This window comes from Rhinopithecus roxellana, chromosome 10, assembly GCF_007565055.1.
Source record: "Rhinopithecus roxellana isolate Shanxi Qingling chromosome 10, ASM756505v1, whole genome shotgun sequence".
Lineage (NCBI taxonomy): Eukaryota > Metazoa > Chordata > Mammalia > Primates > Cercopithecidae > Rhinopithecus > Rhinopithecus roxellana.
The window spans coordinates 81,094,041-81,107,957 of NC_044558.1; the positions used below are offsets into that span (position 1 = coordinate 81,094,041).

Genomic DNA, 13,917 nt, shown 5'->3' on the forward strand with positions numbered 1-13,917 from the left:
TCCATCTCTCTGGGTCTCTGTCTCTCTCTGGGTCTCTGTCTCTCTGGGTCTCTGTCTCCGTCTCTCCGGGTCTCTGTCTCTCTCTCTGGGTCTCTGTCTGTCTCTGGATCTCTGTCTCCGTCTCTCTGGGTCTCTGTCTCTCTCTCTGGGTCTCTGTCTCCGTCTCTCTCTGGGTCTCTGTCTCTGTCTTTCTGGGTCTCTGTCTGTCTCTGGGTCTCTGTCTCCGTCTCTCTGGGTCTCTGTCTCCGTCTTTCTGGGTCTCTGTCTCCCTCTCTCTGGGTCTCTGTCTCCCTCTGTCTCTGGGTCTCTGTCTCCCTCTCTCTGGGTCTCTGTCTGTCTCTGAGTCTCTGTCTCCCTCTGTCTCTGGGTCTCTGTATCTCTCTCTCTGGGTCTCTGCCTCCCTCTCTCTCTGGGTCTCTTGTCTCTCTCTCTGGGTCTCTGTCTCCCTCTGTCTCTGGGTCTCTGTCTCCCTCTGTCTCTGGGTCTCTGTCTCCCTCTGTCTCTGGGTCTCTGTCTCTCTCTCTCTGGGTCTCTGTCTCTCTCTCTGGGTCTCTGTCTCTGGGTCTCTGTCTCCGTCTCTCTGGGTCTCTGTCTCTCTCTCTGGGTCTCTGTCTCCGTCTCTCTGGGTCTCTGTCTCTCTCTGGGTCTCTGTCTCTCTGGGTCTCTGTCTCTCTCTGGGGCTCTGTCTCCGTCTCTCTGGGTCTCTGTCTCTCTCTGGGTCTCTGTCTCTCTGGGTCTCTGTCTCTCTCTCTGGGTCTCTGTCTCCATCTCTCTGGGTCTCTGTCTCTCTCTGGGTCTCTGTCTCTCTCTCTGGGTCTCTGTCTCCGTCTCTCCGGGTCTCTGTCTCTCTCTCTGGGTCTCTGTCTGTCTCTGGATCTCTGTCTCCGTCTCTCTGGGTCTCTGTCTCTCTCTCTGGGTCTCTGTCTCTGTCTCTCTCTGGGTCTCTGTCTCTGTCTTTCTGGGTCTCTGTCTCTCTGGGTCTCTGTCTGTCTCTGGGTCTCTGTCTCCGTCTCTCTGGGTCTCTGTCTCCGTCTTTCTGGGTCTCTGTCTCCCTCTCTCTGGGTCTCTGTCTCCCTCTGTCTCTGGGTCTCTGTCTCCCTCTCTCTGGGTCTCTGTCTGTCTCTGGGTCTCTGTCTCCCTCTGTCTCTGGGTCTCTGTATCTCTCTCTCTGGGTCTCTGCCTCCCTCTCTCTCTGGGTCTCTTGTCTCTCTCTCTGGGTCTCTGTCTCCCTCTGTCTCTGGGTCTCTGTCTCCCTCTGTCTCTGGGTCTCTGTCTCTCTCTCTCTCTGAACCTCCCGTCTCCCAGGACGTGCCTGCTTCTCTTGGAACCTGCAGTGGTGTGTGTGACCTGCTTGGATGAGCCCCCATGGCCCCTGGCCTGAAGTCTGAGACCCCCCCGGGGGTTTTGAACCCTGAAGTCCATGCCTGGTGGCCCCACCAGCTGCCCCACACTGCTTGTGTCCCTCCCACCGCGGCAGGACTGGGTGTGCTGGAGGGCTGTGCACAGCACCTGGTTGGAGTCAACCCTGGGGCCATGCAGGCCACACCCTGACACCTGGACTGTAGGCGGCAGCAGGTCTTGGGGTCTCAGGCTCCGTGACCTGTATTCCTAGTTGGAGGCTGTGGCTGTTTCTCTGTGGCCATCTTTCCATGGGCAGGTGTGGCTGCTGGGGTGCATGTGGGCAGGGGCGGGAAGCCACGGGCCCCTCGGCTCTGGGAACCCTCTTGTCTGCACACCGGGCTCAACCTAAATGTTGACTTGGGCTGCCTCTCGTGCGGGGGAGTGAGGACGCACACTGGCAGCTCACAGGTCTCTCTGGGGATATAGTACTCTGGGGTCTTATCTCCCTGAGAACCAGTAACGGGGCAAATTCGGGGCTTATTCTCAGCAAACAGTATGGCGCGGGGTGCAGCGCCTGAGTCCAGCCAGGCTGACCTGTCTGCCGCTTCCCTCCTGCACAGAAACCAGGCGATGCGGAAGAAGCTAATCTTGTACTTCAAGAGGAGGAATCACGCTCGGAAACAATGGGTAAGTCCACATCGTGGCCCCCGTCAGGTTTCCTTGAGATCCGGGGAGAATCGAGCGCACGGGGGGCCGCACCTGTGGGGCCCTCTCGGTTCCGCAGCCGTCTCCTCCCTGAGAGTCCAGGCTGTGGAGGAAAAGCCAGGGCTGGCCAGGAAAGGAGGAAAGACAACAGCTGCTTCCAGAAGGCCTCAGGGTGGGTGGGGGTGGGAGGCCCTGTGGCCCCTCTTCCTGCCTGGAAGGGAAGAAAGCAAAATGTTGGCCTGGAAAATTAGTTGCTAAACCCTGGTCATGGGACCTGTCCTGGGCTTTTCAGGCAGAAAGAGAGGTTTTGGAGAGAGGTGGAGGATCAGGGTGGGCTGTGTGCCAGGCAGCAGGGGCCGCAGGGCGCACCCTGACAAATGAGCCTTTCCTGGCGCACCGGGCCCAGGTCCAGGCTCAGAGAAACTGAGACAGTGGACAAGCATTGAGCCCCCTTTCCCTGAGCCTGCGTTTGTGGCCAGTGGCCTCATTCAAACAGGAAAGGGTGCTGATTCCTGCTTCTCACTGTGGGCTGTGCATCTCAGCCCACGGCAGGGAGGCTGGGTGTGCCAGAGGCACTTGGTGGTGATTTAGGGCAGCTGTGGACGTCCCCCATTCCCCAGAGGAGATCAGCGTCGAGTGTTCTCCCAGTGGTCAGGGAGAGATGCGCGGACTCAGATGGGCTTCAACAGGAAAGGAATGGGTGTAGCTGGAAACGTCTGTTGGGGGTGGGTGGCAGGAATGGTCTTTCAACTCAAGTCTTGCTTTCATTTCATTTCATTTCACTTCACTTCACTTCACTTCACTTCACTTCATTTCATTTCATTTATTTTTGAGACTGAGTTTCACTCTGTCGCCCAGGTTGGAGTGCAGTATCAGGATCTCTACTTACTGCAGCCTCTGCCTCTCGGGTTCAAGCAGTTCTCTTGTCTCAGCCTCCCAAGTAGCTGGGATTACAGGCGCCCGCCACCATGCCTGGCTCATTTTTGTATTTTTAGTAGAGAGGGTTTCACTGTGTTGGCCAGGCTGGTCTTGAAGTCCTGACCTCAGGTGATGCGCCCGCCTCAGCCTCCCAAAGTGCTGGGATTACAGGCGTGACCCACCACACCTGACCCCTTCATTTCTATGCAGTTTTTTCAACTCTGTGTGTTAGAACATTGACAAACTGAACCTGAATTCCCATAGCAGGTGGCAGCCAAAGAGAGCTATCCTTTCTCCGACGGTATCACAGATGCTCTGATTAGGCCAGGAGAGGGCTGGGGTCCTGTGCACCAGTGGCTGATGCCGGGGAGATGGAGTGAGGCCACCTGGTTTTGGCTCATGGGACCTTCTGTAGAGTTGAGGATGATGTCGTTGAGTCCACCCAAGCCACGGGGCTGCTGGGACACGGGGAATGGGATAAGGCTGGGGAGACCCTGAGAAGGTCCCCACCTGGGGAAGAGGCGGCCTGCATGGGGACTACTGCCTTGGGATTCTTAGGAGAAGCCGCAAGGGCTGGGAACTAGGTTTGCTGGAGGGTGGAGGGGCTCCCCTTGTACCTGCAGCCCCCTGCCCCACCTCTGCCCTCCCTCAGCTGTGTTGGGGTGGGGCCTGTGAGGCAGCTCCCTGTGTCCTTTCTGGGGTCAGATCTGCTGGGCACCAGCCTCCAGAGAGGCCCTCCAGGGCATAGCAGTGGCTGTGTCATGCCTGATGCCTGTAGGTCTATGGTACACAGTAGGTGATGACTAAGTGCTGCTTGAACGGAAATGGGCTGGGACAGAACAGTGTGTGGGACACTGAGGGTGTTAGTTGATCCAATGCCTTCGGGGCCTGGGTGCCAGCAGTCACGGAGTACCTACTGTGTGCGAGGCTCACAGTTGGTGTGACACAGGCCCTGTCCTCAGACTTGCAGGCTGCAGGGACAGATCGTGCGTAAGGACGAGGAGGATGCCTGCACACCCTGCCCTTCCGGTGCCTGTTGTGTTCTGGGCGCTCTTCTGAGTGCTCTCCATACATTAGGGCATTTAGTCCTGTGAGGTGGGCGCTTGGTCAGCCACATGTTTCAGATGAAGAAATTGAAGCACAGAGAGGTTAAGTAACTTGCCCTAGGTCACACAGCTGGGAAGTGGTGGAGCTGAGATTTGAATCCAGACTACCTGGTTCCTGAGCCCATGCTCTGAACTCCCAAGGGGCAGTTCCAAGAGAGCCCAGGAGGGTGTGTGGGGTATGGTGGTGTGGTGAGTGGCCACACGGCAGAGCTGAGCAGTGCCTGGGGAGGGGGACCCCAGGCAGGCATGGCGTCCTGGGCAGGTGTGTGGGCACGTGGGGCTTAGCTGGAGCAGGAGGTCCTGGGACCTGGCTCTGGAAGGAGGGGCTGTGCTGTATGGGAGGAGAGTCTTCCCTTTACCCTGCCTGCCTGCCCTGGCCGCGAACTTGTCTGGGCAGTAGATGGAGGAGACACTTCCAGCCAGATGTTGGTGCCTGGGAAGCTGTGGGCAGCCCTCGGGACCCAAGCCTTGCTCATAGATGAGGAGAGGTGGGCTGCCCAGCAGTGCCTTGCCCAGCTTCCTCAGACCCCCCACCTTGACTGGATGGTACCCACAGGCACTTGGGCAGGTACAAGAGACTCTTGAAACGAGCGTCCAATCTGTTTATCAAGTTAAGAGATATCCACACAGGGCTGCCGGGTGCCCAGGAGACACAGGCCAGGAAACAGACCAGTAATGTGGGGAGAAGAGCTGGGCAGAGGGGTAGGCTCTTGAGATGGGCTGGGGACCTCAGTGCTGAGGTAGGAATGACCAGAAAGGACTGGCTTTGTGCAGATTTGGGAGTCAGGGTGTCAGGCAGAGGGCATAGCAGGTGCAGAGAGGCCCTGAGGCAGGAACCAGCTTGGGGCAGAACCTGGCAGGCCAGCAGCAGGAGCCAGATCACCTGGAAACATCTGCCCTCAAGCTAGGATGGAACATTCAGGTTTTATTCCGAATGCAGTGGGACACCGATTCTTAATAAATGCATTTGTAGTAAAGAATCCAAAGTCCTTATTCTAAGAAATTTGACAGAAGAGTACAAGGAACGTCTATATACCCACCACTTAGAATCAGCCACGGTTACCATTGCCTTGTATTTGCTCTGTGTGTATAATACGAATATAAACGTGTTTGTTGTTGCACTCTTGGAAAATAGGTACAGAGGCGCCAACCTTCAGCCCTAGTAAATACTCCCCCTTTGTCTCCTGTGAGGAAGGAAATCCTCTCATTTCCACCTAAAATGACTGCCAGTTCAGCGCTATCTTGCCACCTCCTTGACAGTGCCCCCCCCCCAACCCACCGTGGTTCCCCCCTTGGGGTGAAGGCTCATCTAGGGAGGGCAGAAGAGGATCTGATTTCCATTTAAAAGGATTGCTGCAGCTGCTAGAAGGAGCTCAGGCTGGTGGTGGAATTGGGGTGGGCTTGAGTTCTTTAAAGATAGCCAGTGACTCCTTGGGGGGTCTGTGGAGGGGGTGGAGGGAGAAATCGGCTTAATTTAAAGCTAGAGAAGACTCAGGCAGAAACCAGGGACTTCCAGGAAGGGTCCAGGGTGGCTTCGTGGCCCATCTTGGGACAGACGGAAACAAATTCAACACTCCCTGAAGCTGCGATGGCGACTGGGATGGTCTATTTCTTGTGGTATAAGAAGCCGAAGTCGCTGACTTCGTTGATTTCAGTAAAGGCCTGGGAAGGGGGGCTTGGCCAAGAGCTCCCATGTGCCTGCCTCACCCCCAGTGGGGAGCCAGACCCCCAAGACCCAGGGACCCCCACACCTTAGCAGGTTCCTGGGACCCACCTCTTCCCAGAGAGCAGGGCCTTGTCCCTGTCATGGGATGCTCAGCACCAGCACGGCCCCCCAGGCCTGCCACGTCTCCTGGGAAGCTGAGCTGGCCCCTCTGGAGGCCCATTTGGCTGAGAGGCTGGCTCAGTCTGTGGTCCCAGAGGCATGACTGGCCTGCTCCTTCTCCTTGGCGGATTTGCGCTCCCAGCACCCCACAGAGTAGCCAGTGGGGCGGGGGCTCCAGTCTTTCCCTCTGTGTGTGTGTGTGTGTGTGTGTGTGTGTGTGTGTGTGTGTGTGTGTCTGTGTGTGTGTGTGTCTGTGTCTGTATGTGTGTGTAAGACAGAGAGAGAGAGAGGGAGGGAAGGGAGGAAGGGGTGTGCTTCCTCCTCTGGCCAGTGGGTCCGCCCTTGTAGAAAAATGCCAATGAGCATCTTCCCTGCCACCCAGGCCAGGCCGGAGCTGCCCACCCTGCACTGTTCAAGGCAGGCCGAGTGCACACCCAGCACAGTGGACAGAGGCACAGGCTACAGCAGGCGGCACTATGGTTAGACCCAGAGGGGGATTTCCTTGTCCTGGGCAGAAGGCAGAGCCTGGTGCTTGGAGCCATGGAGGTGGCTGGATGTCCCCTCAGGGACACTACTGCTGGGGGCCTTTGCCACCCGCGTACTCCACGAGGGACCCAGCTAGAGCCAGGCCATCTTGCCGGCGCCCTGCTGGCAACGTGGACAGGCCGAGGTGGCCTGTTGGTTTCTGCCCGCTGGTCTGCACCAGTCACCGCGTGACTTTCCTCTGCTGGTTTGAGGCAAGCTTTTCTCACCCATGAGCATGGGGCCTCTCGGACAGGGGCCGAGGTGGCATGGGCTGGATGTTGCCGTCCCTGCGGTCCCTATCCCTCACTGGGGCTGCCAGCAGCCACTGCCCCGAGCATGTTTGTCTGTCACCAGAACCGCCTCTTGGTCTGCAGCGGGTTCCTGGCACAGCCTGCATGCATGGGGTCAGGTTCTGGGCCACTCAGCACCAGCCTGACCACCCTGTGGGGACCGTCGTGGTCACGGGGCTGTGGAGGATGGAGGGCACAGCTTGCCCTTGGTCAGAAGCTGAAATATGGGGTGGGGTGGGGCTGGGGTGTCTGGGCTCCAGGACCAGAGAGGGGCTTTCTGATTGTGCCGAAGCGCCTAGTGGGTGTTTGTGGAGGCTCCCAGACCACACCATCTGTCCATCCCCAGCTGTTGGAGGTGGAGTAACTGGGGTTGTGTGGGTGGACCCCCGCCGCTTGCTCAAGTCACCTTGGAGATGTGGAAGCCAGGCAGCTATGCTCCAGGCTGGTTGGGGATCTCTTCTCAAAGGACATGCAGCAGGCAGCACTGTGGTTAGATGTGGAGAGGGACTTCCTTGTCCTGGAGGGAGGGCAGAGCCCCCTCTCTGGGAGCTGCTGAGGTCCTCACAGCTGGTCCTTGGAGTGAGGCTGGGGAATGAGGAACTGCTTGGAATGTGGTTTTCTCTGGAGGCTGCCCCTCCCCGGGGCTGACGGGCCCCCACGCCATACGGTACAGCACAGCTTCCTTTGGTGTGGCAGTGGGCTCCATCCGGGCTGTCTGGTGCGGCCGGAGCCCCAGCCATATGTGGCTGCTGGACACTGGAAGTGTGGCGGGGGAGAACTAGAAACCGACTCTTAAATTTTACTTGATTTGTGATTTCAGTTGAGCCACATATGGCGGGTGGCATCTGTTTGGGACCAGGCCTCCTCTGTAGAGGAGGCCCGGACTGGGTGGCCGGTTCACCAGGAAGGGAGGCGACCATGTCCTCCAGGGGACGTCTGTGGGTTTTCTTCAGGGGCCCCCGTCTGCTGGATATCGATGCAACAACGTGTGTGTCTTTCTGTCATCTGCCTGTGTGACATGTATGTGTCTGTTGTGTGTCTACATGTGTGACTCTGTGTCCGTCATGTCTGCCTGTGTGACCCTGTGTGTGCACCAGTTTGTCTGCCTGTGACTGTGCATGTCTGTCATATGTCTGCCTGCATGACCGTGTGTGTGCCTGCCTGTGTGACCGCCTGTGTGTCTGCCTGCCTGCCTGTGTGATGGACTGTGTGTGTGTCTGTCATATGTCTGCCTGCATGACCATGTGTATGTGTCTGCCTGCCTGTGTGACCGCCTGTGTGTCTGCCTGTGTGACCATCTGTGTGTCTGGCTGGCTGGCTGTGTGACTTATGTGCCTGTGTATATATGTGTGTGTGTCTGTCTCGGTGTATCTACCTATATGACTCTCTGTCTGCCTATGTGACTGTGAATCTGTGTGTCTATCTGCCTGTGTATCTGTCTGTGTGACTATGTCTGTGTGTGTCTGTCAACTTGTGTGACTGTGTCCGTGTGACTATGTGTGTGTCTGACTGCATGTGTGTATGTGACTGTGTGTCTGTGTGACTGTATGTGTGTGTATCTGTGTGTCTGTGTGACTGCATGTGTGTCTGCCTGTGTGACTTGTGTGCGCCTGTGCATATCTGACTGTGTGTGTGTGTGCCTGCCTGTATGTGCATGTCTATGTGACTGTATCTGACTGTATATGTGTCTGTGTGACTGCATTTGTGTGTGCCTGTGTGACTTGTGTGTATACCTGTGTGACTTGGGTGTGTGTGTGTGCACTTGTGTGACTTGTGTGTGCCTCTGTGTTTGTGTGCCTGTGTGCATCTGACTGTGTGTGTGTGCCTATACGTACATGTCTGTGTGGCTGTGTGTATCTGACTACGTGTGTGTGTCTGTGTGTCTGCATGTGTGTGTGCCTGGGTGAAGTGTGTGTGTGTGTGTGTGTGTGTGTGTGCACCTGTGTGTCTGCCTGCATGTGAGTGGGCAGGGGCAGGGCGGCGGGTGCCAGGTTCAGGAGCATCTTCTGCAGTGCTCCCCCGCGCTCTCCCAGGAGCAGAAGTTCTGCCAGCGCTATGACCAGCTCATGGAGGCCTGGGAGAAGAAGGTGGAGCGCATCGAGAACAACCCCCGGCGGCGGGCCAAGGAGAGCAAGGTGCGCGAGTACTACGAGAAGCAGTTCCCCGAGATTCGCAAGCAGCGCGAGCTGCAGGAGCGCATGCAGAGGTGAGCGGGGCCCGAGCCCAGCGTGCCCTGTGTCAGGGCCCGGGGTCAGCTCCAGGCATCCTCAGTAGAGGTGACCCAGCCAGGAAGGAACAGAACAGCGCAGCAGCTTCTCAGGCCAGTAGCTGGGGCCCTACCAGACCCTGGCATGTGTCCTGTGGAGCCTCTTTGGCCTAACACTTACTTGGAGCTTAAATACGTTTTGGGGGCAAGCACTCCTATTTCTGTGGCCTGCATGACCCCTGAAGGCAGTTGAGTTTGAGATCCCCGGTGTGGGACAAAGGGGAGAGATGTGGCTAAGAGACCAGGCTGCCACCCTCCCCCAGTGGCTGTGAGGACTTGGTGGACCCTGTGTGAGAGGTACCTGGTGACAGGCAGCTGTGGTTCTATGGCCATTTTTTTTTGGATGCACAGACAAGACGATTCATTGGTGATAATAACAGCAGCTTTCACCCTTAACCGAACTCACAAGCCGTGTCTCATTAAGTTCCTCCCAACAGCTCTAGACAGCCGGGTGCCACTTTTGAATCCTCATGTGACAGGGGAGGAAACTGAGGCACAGAGAGAAACACTTTGCCCCAGGGCCAAAGAGGCAGAGCGGGGCTTTGAACCCAGATCTTTGTGGCTGGGCTTTTCAGGGTGTTTTAGGAGAGAGGAAGGGAGCGAGCTGCCCGTGTCACAGGGTTTGGCCATGCTGAGTTGGGGTGGGGGCTCCACGCCTCCCCAGGACTCCTGGTGTGGGGCCAGCCCCTCTGCTGGCTGCTGCCCACACTTCTTCTCTGGGGAGGGCGTGGGCTCAGGGCTGCACCACAGGGGCCTGCTAGTGTCCCCGACCACCAAAAGGCTGGTCCTGAGTGTGTCCCCTTGGTCCCCAGCAGGGTGGGCCAGCGGGGCAGTGGGCTGTCCATGTCAGCCGCCCGCAGCGAGCACGAGGTGTCGGAGATCATCGACGGCCTCTCAGAGCAGGAGGTGAGTCCAGGCCCTGACTCCGGCCTCAGCTCTTTTTCCCTGGCATCCCCCGTGAGGGTGCAGAGGCCCCAGCCAGAAACCAACTCCCGGGTGGTTTACATCAAGGGGCTTGCCACCGAAGAATCAAGGTGGGTGCCGAGGTACCCAGGACTAGAAGCCTCAGGAAGCCACGGCCCGTCCCAGGCCTGCAGGGGTGAGCGGAGAGAGGGGTGTTAATGTGTCCGAGATGGGGGGTGGCAGGACCCCCTGCAGGGAGGGCCCCAGCACTCCCCGATCCAGATGCCACAGCACAGAGGGGGTTAGGGGACGAGGACCCTGCCTCTCACTCTTACCGTCTCCTGCCTCCTTTTGGAACTTCCCATTGGCTGAGTCCAACCAGAAACCCAAGGGGCAGGAGTACCTGTGGGTTCCAGGGTCAGCCTTCTGGGGCCCAGAGCCTGGCGGGGTTGGGGGAGCATGGTGCAGGCCAGTAAGTTCCCAGCACGCCGTCTGTCCACACAGCCACGACCTTCTCACAGGAACCTCAGCCCTCCTGGCTGGAACAGGGCTGGTTTTCCTTCAGGCCTCTTTGGGGTACCAGGACACCCTGGGGTCAGCCTAGGTGACCCTGGTTGCCGTCACGGGGGCCCACAGATGGCCAGGAAGCAGAGGGGCAGCCTTTTCTCCTGGGGAGGAAGTTGGCATCAGCCTGTTCCCTCCTGGGTCCTGTGGGTCAGGTATCCATGATGACACTACCCCCTGCTCCCAACACCACGGCAGACATGAAGCAGCCATGGCACGTTTCTTCCTTCTGGGGACTTTTGTCTAGGGAGAGCTTTTGTCCAGATGGGAGATTATAGCCCTTCAGCTCAGCACAGCAGAGCCACGCATGGCTATTGAAATCAAAATTAATTAAAATGGGATAAAATTAGCAATTCAGTTCCTCGGTTGCATCTGACACATCTCAAGAGCTCGACAGCCGCTTGTGGTTGGCGGCTCCCCTCCTGGGCGGAGCAGACAGTGTACACCTCCTTTGCTGCAGAGCGCTCTGTTGGACAACAGAACGTGCTGCCCTGAGATGCTGATGCTCAGATTAGACAGATGGAAGGGGCCCCAGGGAGGGGGCGGCTGGTTTAAGTTGCAGTTTCTCACCAGAGATTCTAATTCAGCTGGTCTGGGGCAGAGCCCAGGAATCCGAATTTTTAGCCAGCTACCCACATGATTCTGAAACAGGCAATCCGAAGATGAATCTGGCCATTAAAACATAATTTTTAATTTTAAAACTTCTTGTGGTACGTTTTTGTTTACAACAACATCCAGTTGACAGAAAACAGAGCTCAGAAAGCCATCCCATTGCACAGTCACAGGGCCTGGCCCTCGAAGGCTGGGCACCGGAGCTGGGCCGTTTTAGCCCCCGTCTCACCGACGCTCTGCACTTGTGGACATCCCACAGAGAGGCTGGACGTGGGTTTAGTCTGCACTGGAAGGAGGAGGCCGGTGGCCCTCTCCTCTGCATTCCTTACCTGATGGCCAAGGGTGTGGCACCTGGGCTGATTGTTACATGTACACACACACACACACACACACACACACACACACTGGCCACATGGGAATGCAGTCACCAGAGTCCTCAGGGACATCAAGGATGCTGTGTCCGGGGTGAAGGGTGGAAGTGGAATTTGGGACAGAAACTTCCCCAGCCAGCTTGGGGTGACCTGAGGTTCCCCAGGAGTGTGCAAGGGAAGGGTCTGGGCCGGAGGACAGGCACTTCCCATCCTTCTGGGAGCTTCCTGCGGTCAGAGCACATGGCCGGCATGGGAAGGACAGGAAGGCAGCTGTGGGAGGGCGGAGCAGAGGTCCTGCCAGGGAGGACTCTGCCGGGGGTCTGCCGTTATTACATCCCTGAGACATCCGAGGAAGGTCAGCGTTCTGTATCGGGGTGTGGGGTATAGCTCCAAAGTTCTGGGAGACAGACACCGGCCTCTTGGGGGAATCCTCTCGGGGTCAGAGCTGTGCCTCGCACCCGGCCCCTGGCTGGGAGTCCTGCACATCGAGTGAAGAGGTTGGATGTGGGCTGCCGGGCAGCTGGATCGTTTGAACTGGCTGACCTTGGCTACGCAGAGCCCTCGCCTGCCTCCAGAGATGGGTAATTAATCGCCAGTAATTGGCTGCCTGCGAGATTTGGGGAAGTGAGCCCAGCTGAGTGGCGGCTCAGAGCCTCTTAATAGTCATCCCAGTGCCTTAAAGGAGCGGCCGCCTGACTGCTGCCGCATGCAGGGCTGGGTAGGCCAGATCCCAGGTGGGCCCTTTGAAGGAGCAGGATGCTGGGAGGGGGCGTGGGGTGCGGGGGAAGGAAAGGCTTCTCTCCCCCAGCGAGGCAGCCAACCCTCTCTGCGCCCCTGGGCTGCCTGCATGCCGTGGGGCCAACTGGACCCCAGGGCCCACTCTTGCCTGCCGAACCTGGAAGGCCGTCCTGTCTCCCGGGCTCCCTGGGCCCAGCTGGGCTGAGCATCCTTCCTGCAGTGCTTTATGGTGCTTGTGTTTCCAAAGGGAAGATTCATGGCTCCCCTCCCACTGCAGGGAAGGCAGCTGCTGCTCTCTGCGTTGAATCTACAGTCCTGCCCACCATAAACCTGTCGGGGAGGCCTTTACATTCTCCCTTCCCCCAGCATGAGCTATTATTATTTTTAAACTCATCATTCTCCTTCTTGTCGGTTTTGCATTTTCCCTGCCCGGGCGCAGAACATCCATCCCCTCTGTGTCTTCTCTGGGTCCCCTGCGCTGGCTGGAGCCCCTCGCCCCCGAGTGCTCTGACCCTGCCATCCGTTTCCCTGCAGAACCTGGAGAAGCAGATGCGCCAGCTGGCCGTGATCCCGCCCATGCTGTACGACGCCGACCAGCAGCGCATCAAGTTCATCAACATGAACGGGCTCATGGCCGACCCCATGAAGGTGTACAAAGACCGCCAGGTGATGAACATGTGGAGCGAGCAGGAGAAGGAGACCTTCCGGGAGAAGTGAGTCCTCCATCACCTGGCCTGGCCTCCCGCCCCACTCCCCGTCCCAGAAACCCATCCTGTTGAGGCCTGCGCTGTCTCTGGGGCAGCCACCACAAATGAACACGCCAGGAGGTGCTTAAAGCTGCACGGATTTACTCTCTCCTGCTTCTGGAGTCTGGAAGTCCAAATCCTGGTGTTGGTGGGTTTGGTTCTTTCTAGGGGCCATAAGGGAGAGCCTGTCCCGGCCTCTCCCCAGCTTCTGGTGCTGCCAGCGTCTTTGGCCTTCTAGGGCTTCTAGATGCATCCCTCCATGCTCTGCCTCCGACCCCACATGACCTTTGTCTCTGTGCTTCTCCTCTTCTTATAAGGACACCAGTCACACTGAATTTAGGGTCTAGCCTAACCCAATACAACCTCACTTTAATTACATCTGCAAAGACCGTGTTTCCAAATAAGACCACGTTCTGAGGTTCTGGGTGGCCATGAATTTTCCGAGGACACACTTCAACCTGGTACAAAGCTTAAGGGCAGCTGTATGTAAGACGGGGCACTGTAAGTCGGAAGAACGAGGCAGGAAGGACTTAGAGGCTGGGCCTAAGCCTTGGGCAGGGCCGCGGTTGGCCAGTGGCTTTTTGGTGGTTTCTATTTTGTTTTCTCTTTGACAGTAGCTGCTGGCTGAGTGGGTTCATGATCCCATCACTGTGCCTGTGTCTTCTCGGCTTCATGCATTTCCCCCTCCTGTCCCTTACGACAGCTCAGCCCGGCCCACCCCAGTACACAGGTGATGACACGGAGGCTCATAGAGGTTCAGACAGCGCACAAAGACCACACAGCATGCACACTGTGGAGGCAGGGTTCAGACTCCCCCAGCCGGAATAGAGAGGCTGTGTGGGGAAGGGTTTGCGAATGGGGCCAGGGAGCAGGGCTGTGCAGAGCAGAGATGGGAGTCGAGTTCTCTCGAAAGCTGTGTCTGAGGGGGCCAAACCCCACAGTGAGGATCTGTGATGTGACATCCAGGCAGAAGAGGACCTCCATTCCTGGCCCGGGGTCCCCAGAGG

At 57.6% G+C, this 13,917-nt stretch overlaps 1 protein-coding gene across 1 annotated transcript in view; it reads left to right on the forward strand.

Moving 5' to 3' along the window:
* Positions 1–13,917, forward strand: part of NCOR2 (nuclear receptor corepressor 2) — a 240,411-nt gene that overhangs the window by 127,534 nt on the left and 98,960 nt on the right. The window contains 4 exon segments of the mRNA XM_030938910.1: positions 1,962–2,028; positions 8,744–8,916; positions 9,789–9,882; positions 12,699–12,877. Coding sequence (XP_030794770.1) covers positions 1,962–2,028; positions 8,744–8,916; positions 9,789–9,882; positions 12,699–12,877 — 513 coding nt within the window.